General features: G+C 51.4%; 1 protein-coding gene across 1 annotated transcript in view; it reads left to right on the top strand.

The window, feature by feature from the left end:
- LHX4 (LIM homeobox 4) overlaps positions 1 to 27,972 on the top strand; it is a 44,848-nt gene that overhangs the window by 593 nt on the left and 16,283 nt on the right. Inside the window, exon 2 of the mRNA XM_524984.9 lies at positions 17,482 to 17,653. Coding sequence (XP_524984.3) covers positions 17,482 to 17,653 — 172 coding nt within the window. The remainder of the gene's footprint in view (positions 1 to 17,481; positions 17,654 to 27,972) is intronic.

Below are 27,972 nucleotides of genomic sequence, written 5' to 3'. Positions count from 1 at the left end.
GGCCGAATGTGAACGCCTCCTGGATCATGCTTGAGGCGAGCCGAGTACGGAACCCCGCATCTCCAGCCCAAGGCTTTTCTTGGAACGCTGGGGAGAGTGCTGTTTGGGGACACCCAGGGGTACGAGCTGTAGGCCAGGCTTGAGGGCGAGGGTGGTCCCCACAAATCTTCTTTCGCCGGCGTGACGGTCAGCGCTTGCAGGACCGTTAGTGCAACTTCACCCCAGCTGGCGGGAAGTTGGAGAGCGCGTCTCTCGCCCCTGGGGCTGGCGGCGGAGAAGCCCCGGCCACACTCTTAGTCCCTGCGGCCCGCGCCCCGGGCGTGCGTGCCGGGTGAGTCCCCAGCCGCTACTGCCCGCGGCGCCCGCCGCCTGCGCCGCCGGAAACTGACTGCTCCTTGTGAGGGAATCTGCTCGCGCATTCCAGCTAGCCTAGGAATGCAGGGGAGGGAGAAGCGACCGCAAGTTGTGAATTCCGGGTTCAGCCTTTGCGCACGCGAGGGCAGGTGCTCAGGGTGGCTCGGGTTTGGAGGGGTAGAGACGGGGGTGTGTGGGCGCTTTGCTAGCCTGCCCGCCCGCTTTCTTCCCGCGCCCGAAATTAGCGAGACAGCCGGAGCTCGCGGCGTGTTTATCCCCAAGTCTCTCTCTGTGTGTATGGGTGTGCGCGCGCAGAGATTTTCCCGAAGGGAATCCGTCTCTGTGCTTCACTCCTGAGCGAGAGTCCCCGAGAGGGAATCTGTGCAGAGGCCAGAACAGGTGCCCAGTCGTCGCGCGCGCTCGCGACAAGCGCCGGGAGAGTCCTGCTCCGGTGGCTCGCACGCTCAGCAGGGGGACCCGGGCGCCCTGGAGAGACCAAGGAGTTCCTCGCTCCGCTTGCCAAGGGGTTGTACTTCCGCCTGCGACTTCTTTAGTGGTGCGGTAGCTACATCTTCGGGGTTTACTTTAAGTAAGGGCCGGCTCATCCAGGGATGGTGACTACCTACAAACTAGGGCGCACAAGCGCGCCCTCCTGCGCCTCGGGTTTCCATGGCAGGGTTTCTGTCCGGCGATCCTTCGGAGGGCAGGCGTACCGTGGGCTTCCCTGGGAAGTTTTTGAGAAGGGACTAGAAAAGAATAGCTTCATCCAAGCCTATTTAGATTGTTTCTTGGCTGTATTCTACAGTTATTCTTTGCGTGTTTTTGTGTCAACTGCTGGCAAACAGTTCCACGTCTGTGTTGAGCCTTGGGGAGTTTACCGCTAAGATGTTTTCATAGAAGGCATTGGAGATTCACTACTCCCCACACCCCGCACACAGGCAGGGACAGAGTGGGTTCTCAGCCCCTGCAAAGACGGAAACAGAAACCCTGCAAAGGTGCACCGAGTCCTTAAGCTGCTTGTAGCTCTGCGCGAGTGAGGAGACTGCATGAGTGGGGGAAGGGTGTGTGTGTGTTACTAGTGTCCTTGGTACCCAGTACGTCTGTGCTTTCATGGCTGTGGTCCGTAGGTGACCTGTCTGTTGGGACCCCAGTGAAGGACGATGGTCTCTGCTCTGATGGCCTTTCTTGTGATGAGTGACACTCTGATTGTCTCACTTTTTGCTTCCCCTGTTCAGAGACAACTTTGATGTTCGACGTCAGGGAGTCGCTTTGCTAAAATGCCCAGAACTCACCTTCAGAGCTACAGTTTGCCAAGGCTGAGTCTAGGTTCACACTGTGGAAAACTTGAGGTGTACAAAGGAACTTCCACCCCCACCCCCCCCCAGGGTGGCCCAGGGAGGCAATGTCTAATCTAGAGGGGGTGGTCAGTCCTCCCTTTGTCCGAGTTTCGTGACCTTGGTTGGAGGAGGCAGTGGCCAAAATTGAGGGGCCCATTCCCTGAAGACTTCCAGATCCAGCTTTTATTTCCTCTTGGAATGTGAGTGGATTGTAGCCTCCCTTGCAGCACATCTGGCCTCTGGCTGTTAGGCTGTTGGTGCTGGGACCGCGGGATAGGTCCCCATCACCCACGTATACACAACTATTAGCTTTCTTGGGACTGGGCCCAGTGGCCTAAGAAGGGGGGAAGCTCGAGGGGTGGTGGGGCACACCCTTGGGCCTTCCGGGACAGTAGGCTCTTAAACCCTAGAGGAGGGGAGACAAAAGAAACGCTCTCCCACAGGGGTCCCTCCAGTCGCCAACTAGAAGGGTTTCCTTCTCAACACAGACATGTTTGCCTCTTCATCACATGGAGTCACCACGAATGGAGCACTTGGGGACGCAGGTCTAGGTGTCCCCAAGCTCGGTGCCTCTAGTGCCCTCCTCCCCTCTAGGGGCATTTTAGAAGAAGTGATTTAAATCCAGCTTATTTCGGCGGCAGCTGGACTGTTCCTTTGCTTATTTGGGGATGGGTGAGGGGCATACCCTTTAGGAAAACGTTTCCAAATGATGTAATAATTTCTCTCTCATCTCTGGTGTTGCTCCAGACTTGGCCTCTTCCTCGCCACTCTGTCCCGGCCTCCCGCCCCCGCAGGCTCCCGTGCGGACTTAGCAGTTCGCGCCGTAGCCCTCCTGGTTTTTCACCGCGCCTTGGTCGCGCGGCCCCCGGTGCGGGCCTCGTCGCTCCGACAGCCCTACAGCTGTCCCTACGGCCCGCACCGACAGCTCGTCCCCGCCACCTCCCTCCGGGCTGTAGGGACGTCGAGATCCGAATCCTCACAGCGCCTGACCCGGGGCCGTGTTGGGTACGGGTACGGCGAGAGCCTTCCGAGCCACCTCCAAAACTCTCCCCCCGGACCTCAGCAGTCCCTCCACGCGTCGGGGCCCTGCTGGCCGGCCCTGCCCTCTGAGGAGACGCGGAAAAGCGCGGGGCATATAGGAAGGTGGGGCGTTTTATCCGCCTCGGTTTTGACCCATCTGCCATGTAGTCTCCCCAGGCACCGAGGGAAAGGACGACGGAAGCCCGCCGCCCGGATCGCTGGCGGGAGAGAGGGCGGCCCGCACGGGAGAAGGAGGAGCCCCGCGGGGTCTCGGCTGGGGGTGGTAATTGGAATGCAGGCCTGGGGGTCTCTGTCCCCCTCCTTGTCTCCTAAAATGCTTCCGGCAAGCTCTGGCGAACCCGAAGCTGTAGGAAAAAGGTATTTTATTTTGTGTTTGGTAGGGTCGGGGTAAAGGTTTTCCCTGGGACTTCCCCTCGTGGGACTCCTCCGGGGTGCGTGGGGTAATGTCCCAGCGCAGGTCGAGTTGCAGATCCGAGTCCCCGGGGTTGTTGACTGTCCTTCTTGCAGGACATTTCTTAAGGGGGTGAGATGGATTCACTGTCCAAGACAGGAGTTCACTCAAACGCTGGTGCTGTTCGCTCTTCTTTCCATTCCTGCCTTGTCTCCTAGTGCGAGAAACAGACACACACAACACACACAAATTATATATATATATATATATATAATAGATTGAGATTCTATCATATTCCGAACATTCCGATATAGCAGCTGTAGGCACCATAGACCTCCCTCCCTGCGTCGCGAGAATATATTCTCAGGCGGGAGACAATTTTTACAGATGAGGTCAGCTGTCCCCGCCGGCCGATTCGGGCCTGATGGGTTGGGGGTTCCGATGTCCTAACTGCTAGGATCCCGTTCCAGCCCCTGGCCAGAGCTGTGTACCACATAGAAGGGAGTTTGGAGAAACCCGGGTAAGCGCGGCAGCGCCCCGCTTGGGACAGCGGATGGCTGAGGACTCCCAAGGGGCGAGAGGGCTCCGGCCTCCTCCTTTCCAGGGCCTTGTTATCTGAGAGGGCCGTTAGCACGGAGGGAAGCTTGGAAAGCCGCTGTCCCAGTGCGCTCCGCATGCGGAATTAACTGTTAAAGCCGGACACGGAGCACGCAGGTGCAGCAGGTGAGGGGCAAAGGTCTGCATTGAACAGTCCGCAGTGTCCCGGGAAGTCGTAAAGTCGGGACTGAGAAGAAGCAGGACCTAACTCAAGTTTATTTCCTCTCTTGGCCGAGGTCCGGGTTCGTGGAAAACCAGAGCTAGGCGGGGCTACGCAGGGCTGAGCAGGAGTGGCGTCCTAGGGTCTGGGAGCGCGACCCACATGACCTCGCTACGACCGGGGCAGGGCTCCTCCGCCCCGCGGGCAGATGCCGGCCTGGGTGGCCCGGGGAACAGACGATGAATTCTTTAAATGAGCGTTTGCTGCGCACCCATGGGCGGCTCACGATCCTGGGCACTCGCCCGGGAATCCCGGGCGTGCTCTGGGTTTTGGGGGACTCGCCGGTGGAGGTACATGTGGACAGGGCGGCCGGCCCTTCGCGGGTAGCCGGCTTTGCGCTTACTGCGTCCCGCAGCCATGGGTAAAGGTCATAGCCCAGAAGGGGGCAAGGGAGGGACCGCCTCTCTCTCCCCGGTGCGCTGCAATAGAGGTTCCTGCGCCTTGGCCCTTGCAGTCCATCTGCCCAGAGGTTCGCGCCCGTTTTCGGAGCTTATTATCTCAGGTAGCCCAGAGGTCCGACTGAGCTGGAATTAGCCAGGCCTGGGACCCCTTTGCTGCCCTTTAGAGTGGTGGCAGGGACTTTTCCAGCAAGGATAGGCGCGGCAGGCGCGAGTGCGGACGGCGCGCCCATTAGGAGGAGGCCGGGTGAAAACCTCTCTTCCTCTCCAGACCCATTTCGTTCCAAGCATTTGGAATGACAAAATTAAACCCCAACCCCGGCGGCTCGAGTCTAATGTGACTGTTTAACCCTGGGAAAGCGATGCTCCCATTTTCGAAGGGGCTCCTCCTCCTCGGAGCGGGGAGGCCGCCGGCGGGTGTGCCCGGCCCGTGCGTTCTGCGGGTGTTCGAGCCTCGGCTCCCCACTCGGTTCCGCAGCTTAGTGGACCTTGACGAGCGCTGGAAACGTGTCAGGCTCCAGAGAGACAGAGTCTCTACCTAGGCGGCTGAGGATGTCAATTAAAATCGACCAGGGAAGGGAGTTGGTGGCACTGTGCGCCGCCGGGGAAGGCGAGGTGGCGCGGGCCACCGGGTGCACCCACCGCACGAGAGGCCGCGGCTGGACTGGGACCGAGCGCATCCCTGTGTCTCAGGGGGTTTGCTTTGTGCAGGATGGGACCTTATTATTTTTAGAGAGTGGGACAAACGTGTCTTTTAAAGAGATCTGAAGGGTGAAACTAATGAAAAAGGAAATGAATTACTAGAAAAGCCGTGAAGGGATAAAACCGGGAGCAGCAGGAAGTTGAAGGAAGGACGACCGAAGCTAGGTGTATCTGCACCTGCCTCTTGACACGCCAAAAACAAAGGGGGGTTAAGGCAAGAATGTAGACTAAATGCTGTGAGGATTAGGGTAACGCGAGCCCTCAAGACGTTTCGGAGACCGCCTACAGGGCTGCAAATACCAGGGTCCATTTTTAAAAATCGAGTGCTCCTAGAGGTGGGGTGGGGGTGGGAGAGCCGGGAAACCAGCAAAGCAATTTCTTTCCATTGAGTAGACAAAAACTTGGGCCACAGGGGCATCTTGTATTTTGAACAGTGACCCGATGACCCCGCTGGCCAGGTGTAGACAGCCTCAAGTCCTAAATATTTGCATTGTCCTAACTTCCCAGTTGCCTCGGATTTTAATGCCCTTTCACTCTGCGTTACAGTCAATTAGTGATTACTTAGCACCCACATTAGTAGACTGAAGCCAGAGACCCCAGTGCTGGGAGGAGAGGAGGAGCCGGGGGAAGGAGGATGGGGCTTGCAGTCCTGCAGGGATGGAAAATTAGTTAACAGGAATTAACTGTTCTTTCTATTACCTTGTTATGAAATCTGCTTTGAGCTTCTTGTTTTGGGCGAGAATGGTGGGTATTTAGTGGATTTCTCTGGCTGGGAAACTTGTGTCCTCTTCCTATTGAAGAGTTGTGGATGGGGGGCGGGTAGGTGGAATCGGATAAAGGGACCTTGTGCCTTTTCTTTCAATTAAGGAAATTTTTCAGGAATAGAGCTGAGGAGCTTTGGGACGCATAGGGACTTGGAACCAGTTTAGCTGAAGAGAGGACAAAAGGAGTAATATTACCCACTTTGAGAAACCCACGGTTGGAGACAGACTGAAGCAGCAGTTTGCTGTGGCAGCACCAAATACATGGCTGCATAGACGGCTGAATTTGGAGAGGGCTGGCTGGGGTGCCGTTGAGGCGATTTTACTTTTGTAACAATGTTTTGCCTTTCTCCCTTCCTGGAATGAGTGTTAACAATGCCCTTAACAGAGATGTGGGCAAATAGGGTCCACTGCTTTTAGTAAAATTCCATCGCGGTCTGGTGGCTTGAACTTCTCTTTCTTCCTCCCTCCTTCTCCTTCCCCTGTTCCCCCAGCTTCTTCTGTCTATCCCTTCCTTCCTTTGCAAAATCTTTGCAGGGAGAAACATGGGATTGTGCAGGAATTCACGGCACAGGGGTTTTACTCGGCGGGGGGGCGGGGAGGGGGGCGGTCGTGTGTCCAGCAGGCTGCACCGTGGTGGATCCATCTCTCTTTCTAGGCGCCCTGGGAGGGAAGCACAGGTGCTGGGTATAGGACAGAAGCCGCCCTGGAGCTGGGCTCTTATTGTTTGTGGTAGGAAGAAATCAACTAAAATTAGATGCCACTGTGAGGTTTTACCTTATTTAGTCCTCAATTTTATAGGATCCCTGATCAAAATGGAGCACAAGTCAACCATTTTGAGGCATTGCTTTTGGGGGTAGGTGGACAGGTTGGGTTTAATTGGTGAAAATGAAATGGATTCTCCCTTGGAAAATGGACTTTGGGGTTAACTGTATGAGCGGCTGACTGGAAAGTCGTCTTGGGAGGTGAGTCCTACCTCCTGCTGTAATTTTGGTGGATTTCTTTTCTCAGATCTCCCCACCCTGTTCCCTCTGTCAGTCTGGGTCTAGCCACAGATGTTTTACTGCAGTACCTCACCCCCACATGTCTTTAAAGTATAATTTGCTTTAATTATGATGTTAGGGGGTTAAGAGATTGGTTCTGGGAATAGCTTAATAGAGACAAAACTTGCAGCCAAATTAATTGAAAGTTTCTTGCTATGAGGGAAAGATTGCCAAACATATGGAATACTGTTACAGAGTGAGACATTAGAAAAATACATTGTAGAGATTTAGCAATGATTAAATGTGAAAATGGAGTGGAAATAGATGTGTCTACAACATTTCCATATACAAACATGGATTTGTTTAATGTAATTTTCTGTTTTATTTGCAATTACTGAGATATTTGATATCCTACTGAAGAATACTAATTACATGACAATATATCACCTAGGAGATAATCCCTGCAAATACATATTTACATTGTGTATTTCATTTGTTACTCGACTCCTTATGTTAAAATATCCGAATTACAGCCTTAAAATGATAACATCGAAATTATCTCCAGTTTACTTTTGAATTTGTTCTTTTATTGAAGAGGTTTCTATTTTTGACTAAGCCGAAAAAGAACAAAGGAGATTTTCAAAGGCACCCCAAGCCACCAAATAAAGCAAACAGTAAAAGTGGGAAGGATTCCGGAAAGCAAGTGAAGGGAAAGGACGGCTTCAGGTGTGATCATTTCTGATGTAAGAAGGATTTTCTGACTTTTTTTCTGGTTGCTAGTCATTTGTCAAGACAAACTAGAAAAAACTAGAAATTAGATAAAAAGATGTGAGTACACTGATGCATTTTAAAACATGTCAGTGCATATGATAATAGAGAATATGATTTACCTTCAATGCGATGCTAATTTTTAAAATTAGAATTTTTCTAATATTTTTGTGGCTGGCCCAGCTCTCTTTCTTTAATGCTGCTGTCATCATGAACTACCTTGATGTTCAATGTGCCTTTTCTCTTTATGTTTTAAAGAATTAATGTTGGAATTTTGTGCTTTAGCTGTGTTATGTGATTATTACTAGGTTGTGAAAATCCCTTAAGAGGAATTTTATAAAAACATTTTGGAAAATTCTGTTATTGTCTCTTCAAGATACGCTGATTTAGAATAAGTGAAAATATAAAAACGAGAACTATAAACGGTTCAACAAAAATGAATGTTCTTTAATGACAAAGAGCCAGGGTTGGGGGGCGGCACACACCAGATTTGTCATGGAAAACTGAGTCGTTGGCCTCAGGTTTTCCCTGTGTGGGGACTGCATGGATGAATCAGGCCTTCTTCCTTTGGTCACAATTACCAGGTGATTTAAAAGGGGAATTGTGACCAGAAAACAGGATTTTATCATCAGCGGTGATGGTGGCTACTTTGAAATGGAAAGTTTTATTTTTGAAATATTTATCCAGTAATAGACCTCTTAGTTAATTTAATTTTAATGTAACTATACCTCCGTTATAAATCTTTGACCTGGACATTTCAGAACTCAGGTATGTGTTTAGGCAGGTGTGCCATAGCTTGGTATATCCTGTGGCTTCACCTTGTTGATGCATTTTAGAATTAGTTATTCCCCGACTAAATCAATGAGCTCCCCACTGACAGTATTTCCCAAGCCTGCCTTTAGAAAACCATCTTCCTTCTTTCTTACTCAGGGAACCTGAGGCAACAGAACAGCAATGTCTGCAATTTGTTGTTTTCTCTTCCTTACATGTGGGAAAGGAATGGAAAATTTCAAGAAAAACATTTGCATAATATTTCAGTTGCATATGTGATTCCTTAAAGCCCCATTTGGCATCTCCTTTCAGTTAGTAGTCAGTAAAGAAACTTAACAAATAAATAAAATTAAACGTTTTTGGAAATATATATTGGCCAAATGTTATTTGAGACAGAGCTCAAAAAACTGCTTACTTCTGGAGGGAAATCACCAGCAAAAAGGTTTTGGGCAAAAATCCCAGATGGAGGTGGCTTTGATTGAGCACAGGTGGAAGCCATCAGACCCAGAGTAAAAGAAGGTTTAGTCCTAATTCGGCCTCAAACTGTGTACCCGTAGGGAAGCCCCTTATTCTCAGAACCTTTTAAACGTAGACAATGAATGTCCGCTTCACAGGGTGTCTGGGAGGAGGGAATGAGCTTGCCAATTTGAAAGTACTTGACCAAGTTTGGAGTGCTGGTGGTCTTAAGGCACTCAGAGACTGGGATCGCAGCTCCCGTTTCACAGACACAGCCGCCCCTGGGAGCACTGCTGGCTGTCCCAAGAGGATGGCCACCCGAGGGGGAATACTGTGGGGTCTGCAAACAGGGAGACCCGAAAGTGGCTCCCATGGACCCAGCTCCTTTTCTCGAAAGGAGCAAGAAAAACCTTGTCCTGAGCATTAGGCTGTCAAGTCAAAGCATGAAACAAAAAGAACACTTCATCCAAAAGGCAGTTAAAAAGCAAAGGGAGCTAAAAAGCAAAAGCCTCACAGGAGGCACATCAAGCTGGCACATCAAAGTACAAACTTTACAAAATATTAATCTGGTCTCAGAGCATCGTTAAATAAACATTATTCCCTTTTAAAATTATTATAATAGAGATAGGGGCTCACTATGTTGCCCAGACTGGTCTCGAACTTCTGGGTTCAAGTAATCCTCTCACCTTGGCCTCCCAAAGTGCTGGGATTACAGGTGTGAGCCACCGTGCCCGGCCTAAACATTCCTATCAGTACAAAGTAACTTAGTTTTTAAAATATTTAAGTAGCACATCAGCATTATGATTCCAATGGAAAGATCTGAAATTCTGACTCCTTTCCCCAGAAAGGTGCCTTTTCTTAAATATATTTTAGAAGTCATTGTCAGATATGTTGGCTCTCATATTAGTCTCTTTAGTGGAATTTTTTTTTCCTTTACCCTTTTGATCTTCCGTGACGAAAGGGATAGAAAACACCATTTTTCAAATAATTAAAATCGATCAAACAAACACAAACGCTCTGTGAAATGTTTCATGGTGGCCCCTGGTTCCTTGAGAGCAGTTTCTTGGAAATGAAGAAACGTGAGTGGGGAATACAAATGCATGATATTTATTATGTCTCACCAGAGGGGTGTGGGCAGTTTGGTCTGCCATGGATCACATCAGACCTTTTGATCTCTTCCACTTCCCAGCTTTCGGAAACCATTAATGGAGGAATTTGGGGATTTAAAAATGGAATCCAGTTTCTGATGGGCCGCTGTGAAAAATAAGCCCAATGTGCCTCTGTCACAATGCTTCAGGTGCTTTGAGGGCTGGCTATCATGTTGTGAGTTTTAAAAGCTTCCTCGATGAAGAAGGAGATTATGGCTACCGGGGAAGGGTCTGTAGCCATTTCTTATCGAGTAAGAAATAGTCTCTTTTCCTTTGGGCATTTAGTTGTCTCTAGGAAAAAATGCTAGAAGCCCCAAACGTCAATTTCAACCCAATCTACCCTCACCTAGATAGATTACAGCAACAGTGAAGTAAGATCAGGCAGTTGTGGCCTCAACCTCCTCATTTTTACCATCCACATGTTCGGGGAGACCAAGATCTGGCAACTTTGTCCTCATTCTGCAGAGGAAAGAGTCTGCCAGATCCCTTTATTCCAGAAAGACTGAGCCCTTGTAATACTGCATTGTCTGCTGTTTATACTCCAGGATCATGTTGATTAAAAAAGAGTGTGTGTCTTCGGAATGCTTTAGAATTAAGGGAGTGGAGGAGAGTTCTGAGTGTTTAGGAGGGGGTTGAGGGAGGGAAAAGGTATATTGGGAAATAATGAAGCATGAAGTAATTTTGATACACTTTATAGACATGCATCTTGTTGGCAACTGGCTATGAGACAGTGAAGGAGAGAGCTGACCACTGACCTTGGACAGTGGCACTGTGAGGGCTCAGTGTTTTACATGCATTACCTGATGTGGCCATAACACAGCTACCTCGAAAGAGTGGTATGATTATCCCCATTTTATAGATATGAAAATCAAGGCTCGAAGACATTAAGCAATTTGCCCAAGATCACATACAGTGTGGAATTAGGATCTGAGCTCAGGTCTGACTAGATCTGGGATTTATTGGCATTTGGAAGACCTAAAGATTTGCAGATCTAAACTCTGATCAGAACAGAAAACTTTCAAATTCTCCCAATATTTTTAAATTTTTGTTTTGATTTGTTTTGTTTTTGTGGTTTTTTTCTTTTTGTTTTGTTTTTGTTTTTGAGACAGAGTCTTACTCTGTTGCCCAGACTGGAATGCAGTAGTGCAATCATGGCTCACTGCAGTCTTGGACTCCTGGGCTCAAGCGATCCTCTTGCCTCAGCCTGCCAAGTAGCTGGGACTACAGGTGCACCTGACTATGCCTGGCGATTTTTTTTTTTCTGTAGAGACAGGGTCTCACTATGTTGACCAGGCTGATCTCCCAGTATTTTTGAGCCCTTTCCAAAAAAGTATTTGAAACAATGTTTCTACTTCCTTCTGCTTTTCTAGTTCACTCACTCCCTACTCTCCCCACTGCTTCAGGATTGGACAGCTCCCTCATTCAGCTAAGCCTTCCTTTCCACAGACAGAGCTTGATTTCAGAATTGGCTTTTTTTTCCAGAGCGGCAATGCCTCATCCCATGTATGAGGATGTGAGTGCCTGTGTTTGTGTGTGTGTGTGTTTGTGTACATGTGAGTATGTGTCTTTGAGTATATGTGAATATGCATGTACATTTGTCTGTACATGTGACTGGTACATGCGTGTGCCTTTGTATATGTAGGAATGTATGTGTCTCAAGGTGTATCTTTATTTGTGATTGTCTGTGTTTCTCTGTATGTGTATGTACGTGTCTGTGTTATATGCATGTCTATGTATATAAGTATGGTGTGGGTGTGTATATATATATATCTGCGTGTATATATATATATCTGCATGTATATTGAGTGTGTATGTGAGTGCGTGTGAGGATGTCTGTATGTGTTCATGCAGGTAAATGTGGGCTTAGGTCTATGCCTCGACTATGTCCCTCTGCATGACTAGGAATGCTCTGGTGGACGGGCCTTGCAGATGGGTAGTGTGTTGCTCTATGTGGTTTAGCATTTCCAAAGATTCTTTGGCTGTTCCAGGGACATTACTTTTTTGTTTCTGAGTTTACCCTCTGCAGAGCCCCAGCAGAGAGCATCGTCACGAAATGCTTATGGGCAGATAAGAGAAAAACTTTCATTTTAAGTGAAACGACTCCTCATATTGAGTTGATATTAATAGATCAAATTTTGTCTTTAGTGACTCCAAGCATCTACGTAAATTGCAGTTTTAATGTGGAATTTTGAGATACTAAATAGTGCATGAAATACATTGAGCTTATTGGGGATTTGGAAATTGTCTTGCCCCTTGGAAATTTTGGTTACAACTTTCTTTCTTTTCTTTCATTTTTTTGCTCTGTCATCCAGGCTGGAGTGCAGGGGCACTATCTGGGCTCACTGCAATTTCCACCTCCTGGGTTCAAGTGATTCTCATGCCTCAGCCTCCTGGGTAGCTGGGATTATAGGCATGCACCACCATGCCTGGCTAATTTTTGTTTTTTTAGTAGAGACGGGATTTCACCATGTTGGCCAGGCTGGTCTCAAACTCCCGGCCTCAAATGATCTGCCTGTCTCGGCCTCCTAAAGTGCCAGGATTACAGATGTGAGCCACTGTACCTCTGTAAGGGGAGGGGAGGGGAGGAGTTCTCCCCTCCTCTGCCCTGCAAGAGGAGGCCAAGGTAGTCTTCCTCGACGCCTCCTCCCTCAGGAGGAGGACATCCGGTTCATGCACCAGAACTTTATTTCTGGTAGGAAACCTAGATAAACTCTGTCCTGTTTAGCCTTTCTAAACTGTAAAAATAATAATTTATTATAGGTTTAATTAAGAGGCTTATGTTGTTGCTCTTTGAAAAATTTCCAGATAGTTTATATTTTTTACTAATCTAAATAATTAAATAGGGGCCATGTTGCCTGGAGTGTGGGGTCTGAGTTCACAGGTCTCCACATCCTCACAAGTACGGATGGGCGCCATCAACAGGCAGACACCTTGTAGCTGGGGGAGGAGATTGTGGACAGAGGCTGCTGCTTCCCGCCCTCCTGTGGACATTAGGCATCCATCCCATATGACACATGCACACTAGATGCCTGTGTCATCTCAGTTTTTGCCTCTAACATTTCCATTTACCCAGCTGTTAGGGAGCTCAAGAGGCCAGTGGTCTTATAATCCCTTGTTGCTGTACATGGAATCGTGTTGAGACTCTCTCTGCCACAATTTCCTATCTAAAAAAATGACAGGCTCAAGCCAAATAAGGGGATGGTTCAGGCCCCTTGAGCTCTCAGGTTGGGTTAGTCCATCTTCAGGAAAGCAGCAGCACAGTCCATTGGTTGGAATTCTGGCTCCCCCACCGTCAGCCTTGGGCACATCGCCTGATCTCGCGAAGGCTCAGTTTCCTCATCTGTAAAATGGGGATGATAATTCCTTCCTTGTTGAGAGTGGCTCACTGAGGTAATACACACTCAAGCCCTGACGTGGCTCATAACAGGCTTCTGATGCCTGCGTGTATTACTGTGATTGGTATATTGGAGGTCTTTTAGAGCATTTCCAAATTATCTTTGTTTAATCCCCCCGTCAACATCTACAGTGGAATAGAAAAGGTTTTTAATTTTTAACTTAAAGGGCACCCTTGGTAGGCCCCTTCCATTTTTGCCAAGCCAGAGGGCCCCGGTTTGGTCCCAAGGCCTCTCTGTGAGGACTTCTAGTTTGGGCAGCCCGGAGTGACCCAGCACGGATCCTCTCCTCCAAGCTCGAGGCTGAAACAACTTGTCTGTCTGCTTTTAGTGTTGTTCCTCAATGTGATGCTGTCTCTGCTTACAAGCCTCTAAAACTCCCCTGCCCACCATTCCCTGCATACATTAGCCCTAATGTATTCTCTCTTGAATACTCATCAGATTAAGGCTCCCACTAGATATCCTGCTCAAAATAAATTTTATGGGCATATATCCTCACCCTCATCCCATGTATTTGTGGCTGGGAGGAGAAATATAGCCAAATCTCTTCTCAGAGGGCTGGCCAAACAACAATTAGGTAGGAATCTGCGGCCCCTCTTGCCCAGGAGCCAAGGGAGGTGCAAGGAGTTGAGCTAGCTCCCAGCCTGCATGCCAAGGGCCAGAGAAGATGGTGCTTCATCTGGGTTCTCAAAGAGTTAATTGCCCCCCTGGGAGTCCAGCTCCTGGAAATCCAGATCACACAAAGAAGTCCCTGACCTGACTCCCAGGGCAGAGGTGCGGCTGTGCCACTGGGGCATGAAGCCCTGCACAGCTGTGCCTAGCAGCCTCCTGCCACGGCTGTGCCCCGCTGTCGGGGCTCAGTGGGCACACAGCACTGCCCTGTGGCACACAGCAGGCCTTGTTCACACATTCCTGCTGGCTCTGCATGCCCTTTGTACTTAACTCACTTCCCTGAGCTGGGAGGGCTTCCTGGTTGGGTCTCCCCTCCTCTCCCCTGCAAGAGGAGGCCTGGCAGTCCTCCCTGACCCCTCCTCCCTCAGCCTTTCTTCTGCTCAGCAGACCGCAAGGGCACTGAACTCAGCTCATGCTGGAGAAACCCGCTCCCCCTTGCCCTTCATAACCCTCCTGACCTGAGTTGTCCCCTACTTTCTCCTGCTTCAGACTGGGGGGCGTCACACCAAAGGAGTTCCTGGCTATCCACCCTTCACAGACTGGTGGGCTCATGTGTCACCTCCTCACCAAGACCTTCCAGGGCCCTCCAGGGATTCCAGCCAGCCCCTGATGGCCCCTGGAGGGAGACCAGGGGTGTGGCTGAGTGAGTACCTGCATGGGGCAGAGAGGCATGGCCCCAAGCCGCTGGCATAATTGCTGTGTGAGGCGGCCACTCGGCCTCCACGGGAGAGTCATGACATCTCTGCAGGGATTCTTATGAGGGCTCCATAAGAAAATGCCCACGAACATGGGTGCCTAACTTGCCTTTCCATGGGCATGACAGTTATCTCCTAATAATAGCAAGCCTGTCTTGAGTACCTACTGTATACCAGGGCCTGTCCTAAAAATTGTCCATGTGTCAATCCGTTTGCTCTTCACAACAATCCTACAGGCACTATTGTCATCATCACCCCCTTTTACAGGTGAGGAAACTGAGGCAGAGAGAGGCTAAGTCATTTTTCCAAGTCTAAAAAAGCAGAGCCAGGATCCAAACCCAGGCAGCTGAGCTCCAGAATCCACATTCCCACCCCGTGTCCTGCCTATGCCCTCACTGGGTGGAAACCCCTGTGGCCATCATTGTTCAGTACTTTGCTGGGCACACTGGAACTCCTGGGTAAGTACTGATTGACTGGACAGTGTATTTCTCAAGGAGGAAAACTGTGGAGATAGAAAAAAAAAAAAAAAGAATCCTGTATGTACTGCGACAATTAGCAAGTGGGACACCTGATAGTTTTCATGGGATATTTTGGTCTGAGAAAGAGGTCAACAGGCAAAGCATGTATACCAGGCCTGACTTCCACGCAAATACTGGTAGTGCTGGGGCCATGAAGGGAATAGGCTGGGGTTGGGGTTTAATGGGGCCCAAGGTTGGCACTTCTGTGTACAGGGCTAGTGATGGCATTTAGTGAGTGTCCCAATAGCCTATTTATAGGGTTTAAGTACAAATGTCTTAATAGTCAAGAAAGCCTTCTCTCTACATAGGTTTAGATGTGTTTAAAATTTTTCTTAGTGCATTGAGGGTAATTCCTTTATGTTAACACTTTTTAAATCATATCACAACCAACAAATATGATATGAATCAAAAACATGTATGAGGCCAGGCGTGGTGACTCACGCCTGTAATCCCAGCATTTTGGGAGGCCGAGGCAGGCAGATCACCTGAGGTCGGGAGTTTGAGACCAGCTGGGCCAACATAGTGAAACCCATCTCTACTAAAAATACAAAAAGTAGCCGGGTGTGGTGGCATGCGCCTGTAATCCCAGCTACTCAGGAGGCTGAGGCAAGAGAATCACTTGAACCCAGGAGGTGAAGGTTACACTGAGCTGAGATTGTGCCACTGCACTCCAGGCTGGATGACAGAGCAAGACTCTGTCTCAAAACAAAACAAAACAAACAAACAAAAAAACCATGTATGATTCATGAGAGATTTGGTTTTACTGCTGTTGACATTTTGGAGTGTACAGGAGATACTAGTGAAAAGCTGTTTCAAGGTGAGCTTCTCAGACAGGATTTGATCAATTTATTATTTAGTGATAAACATCTATGGCATTACCCTTGTGTGCCAGGCACCGTGCTAGGCAGTGACCATTTACACAAACAACGAGCAAAGGTGTCTTTTATAATAGGGGTGGTAAACCCTGGGGTTGCCAGCCTCATGAGTGCTGTATCAGGAGGATACTGTAGGAGGCCAAACGCTTGCACTTTTGTTTTTCTTCTTAATACTTGTTGATTTGTTACCTTCCTTTTTTGAAAAGCACAGGGGAAAATGGCTAGAGATCCTAGTACTGTTTGTTCATCCAACCACGGAAACCTGACCATTTTGTAGATTTTGAAACAGGCAGTGACTCAAAATACTATCAAATTCGCAAGCAATCCCTTGGAAAGATGGGATGGTGGAGAAACAGACCTCAGATAGGAAGTCACCCAGGACAGGAACCGGATGGGGCAGTGGTTAGGGTTCTGTTGCAGACAATAGAGTCTTCTTTCACTATTTAAGTGAAAAGTGATTACTCATCAGGTGGCAGGTGACTTTCAACTCAGTGGAGCCAGCTGGTTGGAGCTTCCAGGATAACTCTCAGCCCCCAGAATTTCACTGCCTCTGCTGTGACTGATCAGGACAGTGCAATACCCAACACAGCACTTCATCGCCTCCACTGTGACGCACACCAGCACAATGGGAGCCTGCCCCTCAGCTATCCTGACATTTAGCTCAGTTCTGAATTCAAGTCTTTCCCAAGAGCGTTTGATTGGAAGACTCAATCATCTTCAAAATGTGAGCCGCTAGGGCATCTGGAAAAGCAGTTTCTAGCTTTCCTATCTGCAGCACCGGAAGGCACATTAGGATGAGGTATTGATCCAGCCAATCTATGGTATCAGTTGCAGTTCATTAAAATATTGAGATTTTCTCTACAAGAGCACGCTCAGGCTTGGACCTTGATCACTGCCCGCCCCCTCCCCCACACCATATTTATCATTTGCTTTTCAGGACAGATGGCCTTTCAGTCCAGGCCTGGGCAGGGCTCACTTTGGGGGCTGATGTTTTTAGCAGAGCTTCCGATCACTTGTGAAAATGTCGTGGAAACAGAGGTGGATGTTGCTGAGCCTTCCTGGCCTGTTGGCTATGGAACTGCAGCTGACATAAATGGGTTAGCTGCTGCTGCTAGCCTTGTGGTGCCCTTAGAAACAAGTGATTCCTCTGGGCCAAAGTCACCCCAAGCCAGAATACACAGCCTGGCCAGCAAAGCAAGGGTTGGCTTTCAGTCCCTACTTGTTCCTTGACTATGTACGTTTGTGTGCAATGTATAACCTGTACAACTATATGCAACAGCTCTGCGGTTGGGCCATGTCTGTTTCCACCATCAGCAGAGTGGGAAGGCACCCGCCAGGGCCTGGCCTGGTTAGCAGGGCTGTGTGGAAGGCTCACAGTGCCTCTCTCTCCTCTTCCTCACAGAGATTCCCCAGTGCGCTGGCTGCAACCAGCACATCCTGGACAAGTTCATCCTGAAGGTCCTGGACAGACATTGGCACAGCTCCTGCCTCAAGTGTGCAGACTGCCAGATGCAGCTGGCGGACAGGTGCTTCTCCAGGGCTGGGAGCGTCTACTGCAAGGAGGACTTCTTCAAGTAAGTCAGAACGGTCCGTCTCGTGGCCCTGGCCTGTCTCTGCCTCTCCCCAAGCAGTGAGGGGGAAGTTTGCAGCAGGGTAGGCCAGGGAGGGTGGAGAGTCCACTCTGGGAGGGGCAGGTAAATCCTGGAGCTGAGAGGATGCCCCTTGTTGAGGTCCCCCTTCTGATCACTGGCCCATCACTGCCAGAGGTTCAGCCTCTAGACCTCATTTGATCTCTGCATGGGGCAGGGGTGAGGAGCCAGAGGCCTTGGGCTAGATTTCTCCAGGGTGGTTGACAAAGTTCTGCAAATCTCCTCTGTTGCTCCAAAGAGCAACAGAAAGAGTTGCTCTTTCTGTCCTGATATATTGGTGCTTCAGGGCATGTGGTTGTAACATTCCCACAACTTTCAGAGCAGCTGCTTTTAGGTTCATGTCCACATCCAGAGGCGTCTCTGTGACTGTGTTTGCACAGCCTGCTTCAAGGGCCTTAGAGGCTTGCAAGAGTTGCTTCTGGCAGAAGGCAAGCCAGGCTCGGTCAATGTCGTCACTTTATATGGAAACATGACCAAGAAAGAGGCAGTTTCATGTGATGGTTGAGTCCAGGCTCTGCCTGTATTCGAACCCACTTATTGGCGGTGTGCTCTTGGGCAGGTTACTTAACTTCTCTATGCCTCAGTTTGTTTATCTGTAAAATGGGGCTCACAGTAGTAGTCCCTACCTCATGAGGTTTTCATTAGCTTTAAATAAGTCTATTTATGCATCAAGTCCTCAGGACAGTGCCTGACACTTGAGTGTTAGCTCTTAAGACTGTCTGAGATTTTCCTTTCTGGGGTGGGGTTCATCAAAAACTTCCTGTTTGAGCTTTGGGTCAGGGTGAGAAGACCTCCTGGAAGGTGTTTTCCATGGCGTTTAGTCCTTGACTTCTCTCCCAGAATCTATTACCCAAGGCAGTGATGTTGGTTGCCTTAGCCAATGTGGAGCAGCTGGCAGCAAGCAAAGCCAAGAACTGGAGGTGGGGGTTAGGGATCAGTGACGCTGAGCCCTGTGTTCAGTCACACCAGCCTGGGTGGCCCAGGGGGTGCCAGGGAGGCTCGCCAAAGGCTGAACACACCCAGCCCAGATAACCAAGCCCCATAGAGGCACCTCATGCTGAAGCGGTGTATTCAGAAGATGGGGGTTGAGGGGGAGTAATGGGGAGAAATGTGAGTCCTGGATACAGAACACGATTTTTCCCACATCTTCCCAAAGGTTTCACTATGGAGAATAAGTGATTTGAATATCTGAGGATTCTCACGTTTCTTTAGTGCAGTGAGTTGAAGAGCACATTAAAGATCTTGGTAACCAGTGCGTGGGGCTGCCTCCCCGCCTGTGTGCAGAGGGTGCACTCACTGTCACCACGGTACTTTGCTCAGATATGTGCTGCTCCCTACGTGTGAGTGTGTGCGTGTATGAGTGTGTATATGAGTGTGTGTGTGACAGTGTGTGTGAGAGTGTGTGTGGGTGAGTGAGTGTTGTGTGAGTGTGAGAGTGTGAGTGTTGTGTGTGAGTGTGAGTGAGTGTGTGAATGTGTGTTGACTACAGGAAGGCAGGGGCAGCAGGTGACACGGGTGCCCAGCAAGTCCTTGATGTTTGGGTGGAAGGACAGACCTCTGGTCCTTCCTCTGAGCTTTTTGTGTACTGCTCTTCTTTCTCACAATCTTCCTGTTGCTTTCCCACCTCTGACCCTCCTCTAGTTTCCTTTTCTCTGGCATTCATGCAATTCCATTCCCTCTAGCCACATCCTTTCCCAGTGGGCAAGAGGAGTTTGCCTCTATTTTCCTTCCTCTATGATGTCCTGGCCAAGCACCACAGCAGCTGTTACGGGACCCTGGGTGGGGTGAATTTCACTGTGTTTGTGTGTGTGTGTGTGTGTGTGTGCGTGGGTTGACATATGTACCCGGGTGCATATGTGAACATAATGTGTGTGTGAAGAGGGCAGGAGGAGGCAGGTGGGAGGGCCTAGCCTTGGGGTCGGGTGAGCTGCCCTGCTTCTGTGATGAGGTGTGTGCAGATGTGTATGCCTGCACCTTTGGGAAGCCAAGAGGCCATGCCTCCGCTTGCCCGTCTTGGGGCAGGGTAGGTGCTGGATGTCCGAGTCAGACCTCAGAGCTCACTGGTTTCTGGCTGGTCCAGTGTGGCAGCTCAGGGAAGCCTGTGGGGTATGAGCAAAGCCTGGCAGGGCCACTGACCCAGGACTTCATCGCCAGAGGGCTGCCTTGCACCCCCCAGTGCTTCCTCAGGGCCCTGTCTGATTTTTGGACCCTGAGTGGCTGGCTCTGGTTTGGAAAGGGAGGGTGGAGAGGAAGGTGATGGCAGCGCAGGCGTGGGGTTGGGTTTGGGAGAAGTAATGACCAGGAAAGAGGGTCTCCCTAGACCCAGGAAGCGCCCACAGTGTGTGCTGAGGAGGGATCCCCACGGGCCTATGAGCCAAAGGCCCAAGACCAGAAATAACAAGAACGGCTCCTCACCTGGGCCTTGCCCCTGTCTCCACTGCCCCACGCCCTGGCCCTCTTTTGGATCCTTTCAGGGCCTTACTCAGCAGAAACCTTCTGGCTAGTCCCTCCACTCACCTCCCTGTAGTCTGCAACCCTTCCCACCCGGTGAGTCTTCCGCCAGGTGGGCCTTCCCGCCAGGTGAGCCTTCCACCCCACAGCCCAGGCCAGGGCCTGCCCCTTCCCTGAATATGCCACAGAGCCTGCCAGAGGCATTGGCGCATCAGAGCCTCCTGCCGGCGCTCCCTTCCAGTCCTAGCCCGCTGCTTTCCTCAGGTACCTGACGCCCACCAAGCAGGATGCTCCATTCCCAGGCATGCTTGGTGGGCTGCCGCCTCCACACGCCAGCCCAGGCTGTTTCATCCTCCAGGGACGGTGCCCACCCTCCAGGGCTTCCATCCTTCCAGGGTCCTCAGAGTCCAGCTCCGCGGCAGACAGGATCCCCAGTGGAGCCATCACTTCCTGTCTCTCCCCTCTCCCGGGTGACCCAGCACAGAATGCTTTGGTTTGCCCATTTCTTGTGTGCCTGGTTTATCTTCCTTGCTGGCTTGAGGAAAAGGCCTGTCTGTTACTCATTTTTCTGTCCCCTGTGTAAGCCCCTGGCTCTGCGCTTTGTCCATAGGCCATTGCTGGGTTTGATGCTGCAACAAGTAAATTATCCAGTGAGTTTACACGAGCTTTGGTGACCAGTTTCTTCTGTATGTTGCAAGGCGTCTTTGAGTGAGGGAGGCCCAGGCTGCTTGCAAATGCTCAGGCCCATCATTTAGCCACGGTGACTTCCCTTGTTCCTGGCACTGCTCTGCTTCATGAAATGACCTACTCTCAGGGCTGGGTCCTTCTGTAATGCAGGGCATCTGGCCATGGATTCAGTGCTGAGTTTGGGCCATTGACTCTGTGATGGGGTGCTGTGAGGAGGGGAGTTCAAAGCTGAAGTGATTCTCCCTCCTGTCAATGGAGGGCCAACCCGAGATGAAGACCAGGCGGCTCTGAAGTCCTCAGTGGGTGGATTCATAGCCCTCACCAAGCTCTTGGGGACCAGGGCTGTTTGGTACAGCAAGGCACAGCTGCAGGCTCCATCCTAGGTACAGACAGGGAGGCAGCAGGCTGTCCAGCATCTCAGTGGTCCCACCTCCCATCCCCAGGGGTCTTGGGACTTGCTGGCCACCTGGGGCTCTGGGGCAGCCTGCTCCTCATCCCATCTCATTAGATGTCACCAGGCACCTCTTTCAGAGGGCACATGGGGGCACACACACAGTGGAGGTGCAGTAAGGACAGAGACCGTGCTGGGGCAGGAGGGGGCAAGCAGTCCGTGGAACCCCAGGTCCCTCCCTGGCTCACCCTCGGCTATAGAAGTCACATCTGTGGCCACCTTGTGAGAGGGACAGCAGGTGCCACATACTTGAATTTGCCCATCAGACCTCTGATGCTCTTAGCTGTGGAGTTTGGAAGACAGCTGGTCAGAGCTAGGGAGAGTCCCTTTTCCACGCTCCTTGAAGAAAAAGAAAAAAGAAAAAGTATGTCCTTTTCTGGTACCTCCTCCTAGCCCTGTTCAGAGGTGGGGGCAGGGCTCATTGGTTCCCTGATTAGCACTGTGGTCCTAAGTTCCTGGATCAATACTTTAATCTCTTTGCCCATAACAAGGAAGAGGGCCACTGCTTTGCACAACTCCAGGGGGCATCCTCCTGTCATATTCTATGTGAAGTTCTGCAGATCAATACGGAGATACGGAGAGTACCCACTGGAGGTGGGTAGTACCTTGTAATATCTCAAAAGTGGAAGGAGGCCGGGAGGTCAGGACTTCCCCAGCCTTCCACAGGGGCATGTGGCGATCCTGGTAACTGGCAGCAGGGGGCGATGTTGGTGTGGACACAGAGGAGGCAAGAAGGATTGTTGGGAAATTGTACTCTGTGGTTGTTGCATTTTTCTTTGGGGGCTGTTGAGCTCTGTCTTGCTCAGTAACACTGACTGATTTTTGCTGTTGTTTGTTGTTTTTGCTGCTTGTGTCTTTGGCTCTCCTTTTTCCAAACGAAATAAAATTCTGAGACCCAAGAAGAAAGGCACTGAGTTGACTAAGGGAGCACAGTGGGGACCATGATTTGTTCTGAGTTCAGTGGCGGCTTCAAACATCAGGAGAGCCCACCCCTGGTGCAGAGGGTGTCCCGAGCCGTTATAATTTGAATCCCAAGCTGCGGGGCAATGACTCCTCGTGTCGCATTTGCTAAGCAGGTCCTATCCAGACCATGTGTCCAGCATGTCATGGATCCTTCTCATGTCTCCTCAAAAAGGGACCAGGGCCCAGAGAGAGTAGGGATCCAGGAGTGGGGTTTCTGGGTCCCCTTGCTATCACCAGGTGGGTCCTGGAAGGAGCCAGGCAGCTCCCTTCCTCTGGAGCACAGCACAGACCTCTTGGAGCTGGGTTCAAGTGTTGCCTGTCGGCAGCCAGCTGGGTGCCCCTAGGCAAGTTTCTTTGCATCTCTGAGCATCTATGTCCTCTTCACAGTGCCTGTCTAAGAGCCCTGGCACCCAGGAGCATTTCTCAAAAGGAGTGATTTTCTCAGCAGTGATTTTCCTTTTGGTGAACCCAAAAGGAGCTCAGTTGAATTCCTGTCCTATCTTTCATTAGCAGTTTGTCAGCACGGGTAACTAGGTCTTTCTGAGCCTCATTCCCTTGTCTGTGGAGAGGAGCTCACGCTAACCCACCGAGCTAGGAAGAAGACGTGTGTGACCCGGGTCCAGCAGAATGCTAGGTGCTTTGTAAACACTGCCGGGTTTCAGGCCCTGCCGTGTGGCCCCTTGACCCGCAGCCCTGCAGGGTCAGGTAGTCAGAGTTCCCTCAGGGCGGGGCCTGCGCTGGCTTTCCTGGTCTCCCCTGTACCAGCCTTGAGAGCTTCCCATGGAGATGACTCTTAACTGCCTGGAGCTCCTCAGTTAGTGGGGGGTTAGCCTGGCAGAACGGGGTGGGCTGTGGTCCATGGGAGAAACCTGCCATGTGGATCTCTGCGAAGAGTTGAGAAACAAACCATTATGGAGTGAAAACAAACAGAGCTGTGGAATTGAAGCGAGGGCAATGTTCCTACACGTTTGTAAGGTCAAGGGCAAAGCCTTCAAGGACAATCCAGGCTTGTGGGGGCTTCAAGCTGTGCCCCCAGCCACTGGGGCTCCATATTTCCATCTGCCCGTCAGGGGGCGTGGAGTGACTCTCGGGTGTTCTGAGGGTGCTGCCACTCCAGGAGGTTCCTGTCTAAAACGTCATGCTTCTCAGGGGTCTCCCTGCCCCTGAGGCCCTCACAAGGCAGGCAGGCAGAGATGGGTGCGCCAGAGGCTCCCGGCAGTGGGATGGAGGCCGCTGTGTCACAGGGGAGCTGTGCGGCTGCTGGGCCAGGCCAGGATCTCCCTCTGCTCCCCGCGGTGCCCCTCCCCCAGCCTGCCAGTCTGCAGGCCGTAGGTGGGCTGTCCGCCAAGGGCAGGTAGGCAGCGTCCTTGGGAGCCCGGGAGCTGCTCCCATTTATCCCCGCAGTCCAGAACAGCGCATTTCTGCCTGGTGTGGCTGCAGGGTGGTGGTGCTGGCTGCAGACAGGGCTTCACTGGTGACCTTAGTCCACTCTGGTGACCAGGGCCTCTGCTCCTCATCTTGCAGGGGGCAGCTGCCCACAGGACACTGGCTAATATGGGGAAAACCAGGCTCGACCCCTCTGCGGGGTGGGCTTCATGGAGAGCAGGTGCGGGGTTTTGAGTCCAGGCTCAGCGTGAACTTGGGGCGTTAGACATCACCAAGCCTCGCTTTCCCATCTCTACAGGGGGAAGAAAAATACTGACTTTTCTGAGTGACTGTGAGGACTGAGTCAGAAGCAGCAAGAAAGTGCTTAGTCCATTCTTAGGAAGGCCATGAGGGGCATCTACACGGTGCCCCACATAGGGAGGAGGAAAGAAGACAGCAGGAGGGCCTGGGACCAGGCTGGCAAGGACGGGGTCCTGGGGTTGCTGGCCAGGCTGTGTCAGTGGTAATGGTGGTCAGGGGATTGAACAAAGGCCCACCCTTCAGTGAGGAGCCGGCCTGCATTTTCCTCATGGGATGCTCTCCCTCCCTGTGTGGTCCAGAGCTGTGGGCAGGAACCGCAGCCCTCAGCGCTCGCTCGCATCAAAGAGCGGGGCCAGCCTGGTGGGAGGCGGCAGCCCGTGCCTGGGTGGCTTTCCACTGTCTCAAGCTTTCTTGTGCCCTGTTGCCCCAGAAAGAGGCAGCCTCAGTTCTGGGGTTGGTCGTAGAGTCAGTGTGGAGTCAGACTTTTGCTGAGCCACTTATTATTTCTGATAACCACACACCTGCCAGGCCATGCAGGCATGATCGTGCGTACACACACACGCACACATGCACACACATGTATACACGCACACACACATGCATACACACACGCACACGCGTGCACACATGCACACACACAGTGCTCTAGCAGAATGTGCTTAAGGAATGCACAGGGGTGGGTCTCTTTGATGTGTGACTTTCCATAATTTCTGAATAGTTTATAGTCTAATTTCCTCGCTAAGCAAATTAAACCTTTTAAGGTAACGATCAGATGGTCCGGATAGTGGCTGTGCGTGTGGACATTTGAAAGATTCAAACACACTGGTGGGACCAGGCCCACAGTCATTTGTGCCAGCCTGTAATCAAGGCAGAAGCAATTACTTAGCCCCAAAGCTCCCTCAGGGACCGAGGCCGTAAATCAGGAGGTGATGAGTCGGAGGAGGATTGTCTGCCCGCCCCAGAGCGTGCAGTTCAGCTGCAATCGCCTGGGCCACCCTCCCCGAGTGGGGCCTGGGGTGAGGGCCTCCTGACATCTGTGGAAGACACATCTCAGGGACTTTCTGGCTTAGAGGAATCTGTTTGGAATCACCTAGCTGCAAATTAGTCTGGGGATCAGATGCATCTGGGCTGTGGAAACGGGGTCCCCAGTGGGATCTGGGTGACATGGGAGTGGAAGCTGTAGGCAGCCCTCTTTTGGCCCAGGCACAGCACAGCAGCCAGCGGCACCTGCCTTCCCTCCGTTGCTGAAGATCGGTTTCCTCTCCTCACCCCTACCCTGGCCATTCAGGTGCCATGCCATGGGGTTCCCCACTCCAAAAGGCCCTCTCTGGACATTCCTGCAGCCTCTCTGCCTTCAGGCCCTTGTCTTTGGGCCTCTGCACCACTGTAACTTCTCTAATTGCGGTCCTTTCCCCTCCTTCCCTCCTCAGCCTGTCTGGCTCTTCCCTCCGCCCATCTGGTCACGTTGTCCCCATTGCATCCTCGCTGGGCATTCAAGGGCCCATGATCTGGCTCAGCCTTACTCCCTGCTGGTCCTCTGGCCAAGGTCACACCAGGGTCCCATTAGAGCCAGTGTCTAGTTTGTCACTCTGGTCCCCAGAGGCCTTCGTGTCTCTGGAAGCCCCACTCTGAGAAGCCACGAGCTTCTCCACAGGGCTGGTCTCTGGTGGGCACTGTGGGTGAGACAGCAGGTCAGCCTGGGGGCCTCTCTCCCACACACCCATTCCAGTTCCTGCGGGTGTCTGCCATGCGCCGTTTGGAGAATGAGGCCCTCAGTCTTGAGGGACTTTGCGACTCTGACAATTGATGAGTGACCTGCAGATGCCCAGGTGGGCTAAGAGCATAGGTGACAGGATTTCTGTAGGAGTGGTCTGTGCCACCGCTGCACTGGGCCATCCATGGGGCTGGAAAGTGTGGGTTCTGGGCCCCAAAGTGGGAGTCAGGGGTGGCTTTTCTCTCAGTAAGCACCCCCGATGTGTCTCCCGCTCGGGGGAGTTTGCTCACAGCTGAGCTAGCAGCTTGGCAGAGGCTGATTGGCCTGTAGTGAGAAGGGCAGATGAGGTGCTGGGGGAAGTAAGGGAGAGGAGGGAGGGTGACCTTGGGCCAGGCAGCTGACTGCTCCAAGCCTGTGGCTGTCAGAAAGAAGGGAATACTAATCCCTTCCTACAAGGGCAGGTGTGTGGTTTGAATGAGATGCCTCGCATGAAGTTGCCTGGTGCATATGACATGATCCGTGCTTGTTTACAAAAACACCTGGTGGTCTGGACTCTTCTAGAAGGGATTCAGGTCCTGCACGTCCCGTTGCCTCTTCAAGGAAATCTGCCCCCAGTAGGGAAGGAGAGGACTTGAGGCCAAATAGACGGGAGAGCTGGGCTCTCGTCCACTTCCTGCCATGGATGGAGCTGTGTGATCTTGGGCAAGTCACTGCTTGTCTCTGGGCCCCCATTTCCTCCTCTGTGAAATTAGGGCCTTGGACTAGGTCACTGGTTTTAAAGCTTTTCCAGCAGCATTCATCTCAACATGATAATATCGAATATTCTTTAAAAATAAAAACATTAGATTAAAATCCTGATAAAAAGCAGATTGCTGAGGGGCTGTTCCCATGGGCTGGGAGGTATATGTGTGATTGTGTGCATGTGACATGGGGGCTGTGTCCCCAGCCCCCGAGGCTCTAATTCTCTGGTGTCAGGCCTTCTCCAAATAGGACCCCCGTCTGTGTCTGGAGAAGGCTGCCCATTCTGGGGCAGAACTTTATGTGCCCATGACATGGCTGTGGCCTTAGAGTGGGCGGTGATATATGTTGAAAATATTGGTACATACAGTAACAGTAAATATCAGCAACTTTCCTGTCAAGTGTGGTGATAGATAAAAGAAATACATGTAGGGAAGTGTCAGCTGGGAAAAAAATATACGGCCAGCAGTAAATCACCGCCAAGCAATTAAAGCATAAAATCAACTTGTGCAGTATTTTGTTTCCTCAGGGCGGTGCACTGTTCCATGGCAGCTCCACGCGCAGGAGGCTGACATGGGTCCTGGGCTGGTCCCCACCGACTGCCTTCAATAGCCAAGAGTAAGGGAGACATCCCAGAGGAGAGGCACTGAGTTCAAATCCCAGCTCCACCGTTTGTCTGTGAGGTCTGGGGCAGTTACTAACCCTCTCTGAACTTCAGTGTCCTCATGTCCAAATGAAGAATAGGCCTTCAAGCATTCCGCAGGACTGGTTCACTCACTGATTTATTCATCATACATGCACTGAGCACATATCCTCGGCCAGGTCCTGCTCTGGGCGCTGGATTCAGTAGTGAACAAGACGGATAAAGACCCTGCTGTTGTAGAACTTGCCTTCTAGAGAGGGGGAAACACGGTCAGCAAGAAATAAGTGCACAGCGCATCTACTGAGATGAGTGCTGTGGAGCAGGGAAGGAAGTGCTGAGGGGGAGGGCTCCAGGTGTCCCCCTGAGCAGGTGACATTTCAGGGGACCACTGCAGGAAATGCAGGAGTGAGCATTCCTGCAGGAAATGCAGGTACCTGGGGGGAGAGCGTGCCAGCAGGGAAGCAGTGCCCGGGCCCCAGGAGGAGGCGGAGTGGACTGGGCAGTGGAGGAGGGAGGGTGGAAAGGCGATGGGGCTGGGATGCCATAGTGCCTTGGTGGCCGTTAGGGGGCCTGTGGCTTTGACCCTGAGTGAGGTAGAAGCCACTGGAAGGTTTCAGCAGGGGAGGGCGAGGGTGTGACTTAGGCCCACTGTGGCGACCATGTGCAGAAGTGCCTGTAGGGGCATGGGTGGAAGTGGGGAGACTGTTAGGAGGCAGCTGTAGGTGCTGGCTGATGGCAGCCCAAGCTAGGGAGGGCGGTGTGGGTGTGAGAAGTGGTCCCCAACATGATATAATTTTGAGTAGAAGCTGGGCGTGGTAGTTCACTTCTATTGTCTCACCTACGCAGGAGGCTGAGGCGGGAGGATCTCTTGAGCCCAGGAATTCAAGCTTGCAGTGAGCTGTGATTGCACC

The sequence above is a fragment of the Pan troglodytes genome, chromosome 1 (genome assembly GCF_028858775.2).
Source record: "Pan troglodytes isolate AG18354 chromosome 1, NHGRI_mPanTro3-v2.0_pri, whole genome shotgun sequence".
Lineage (NCBI taxonomy): Eukaryota > Metazoa > Chordata > Mammalia > Primates > Hominidae > Pan > Pan troglodytes.
This window is presented reverse-complemented; position numbering and strand designations above follow the sequence as displayed.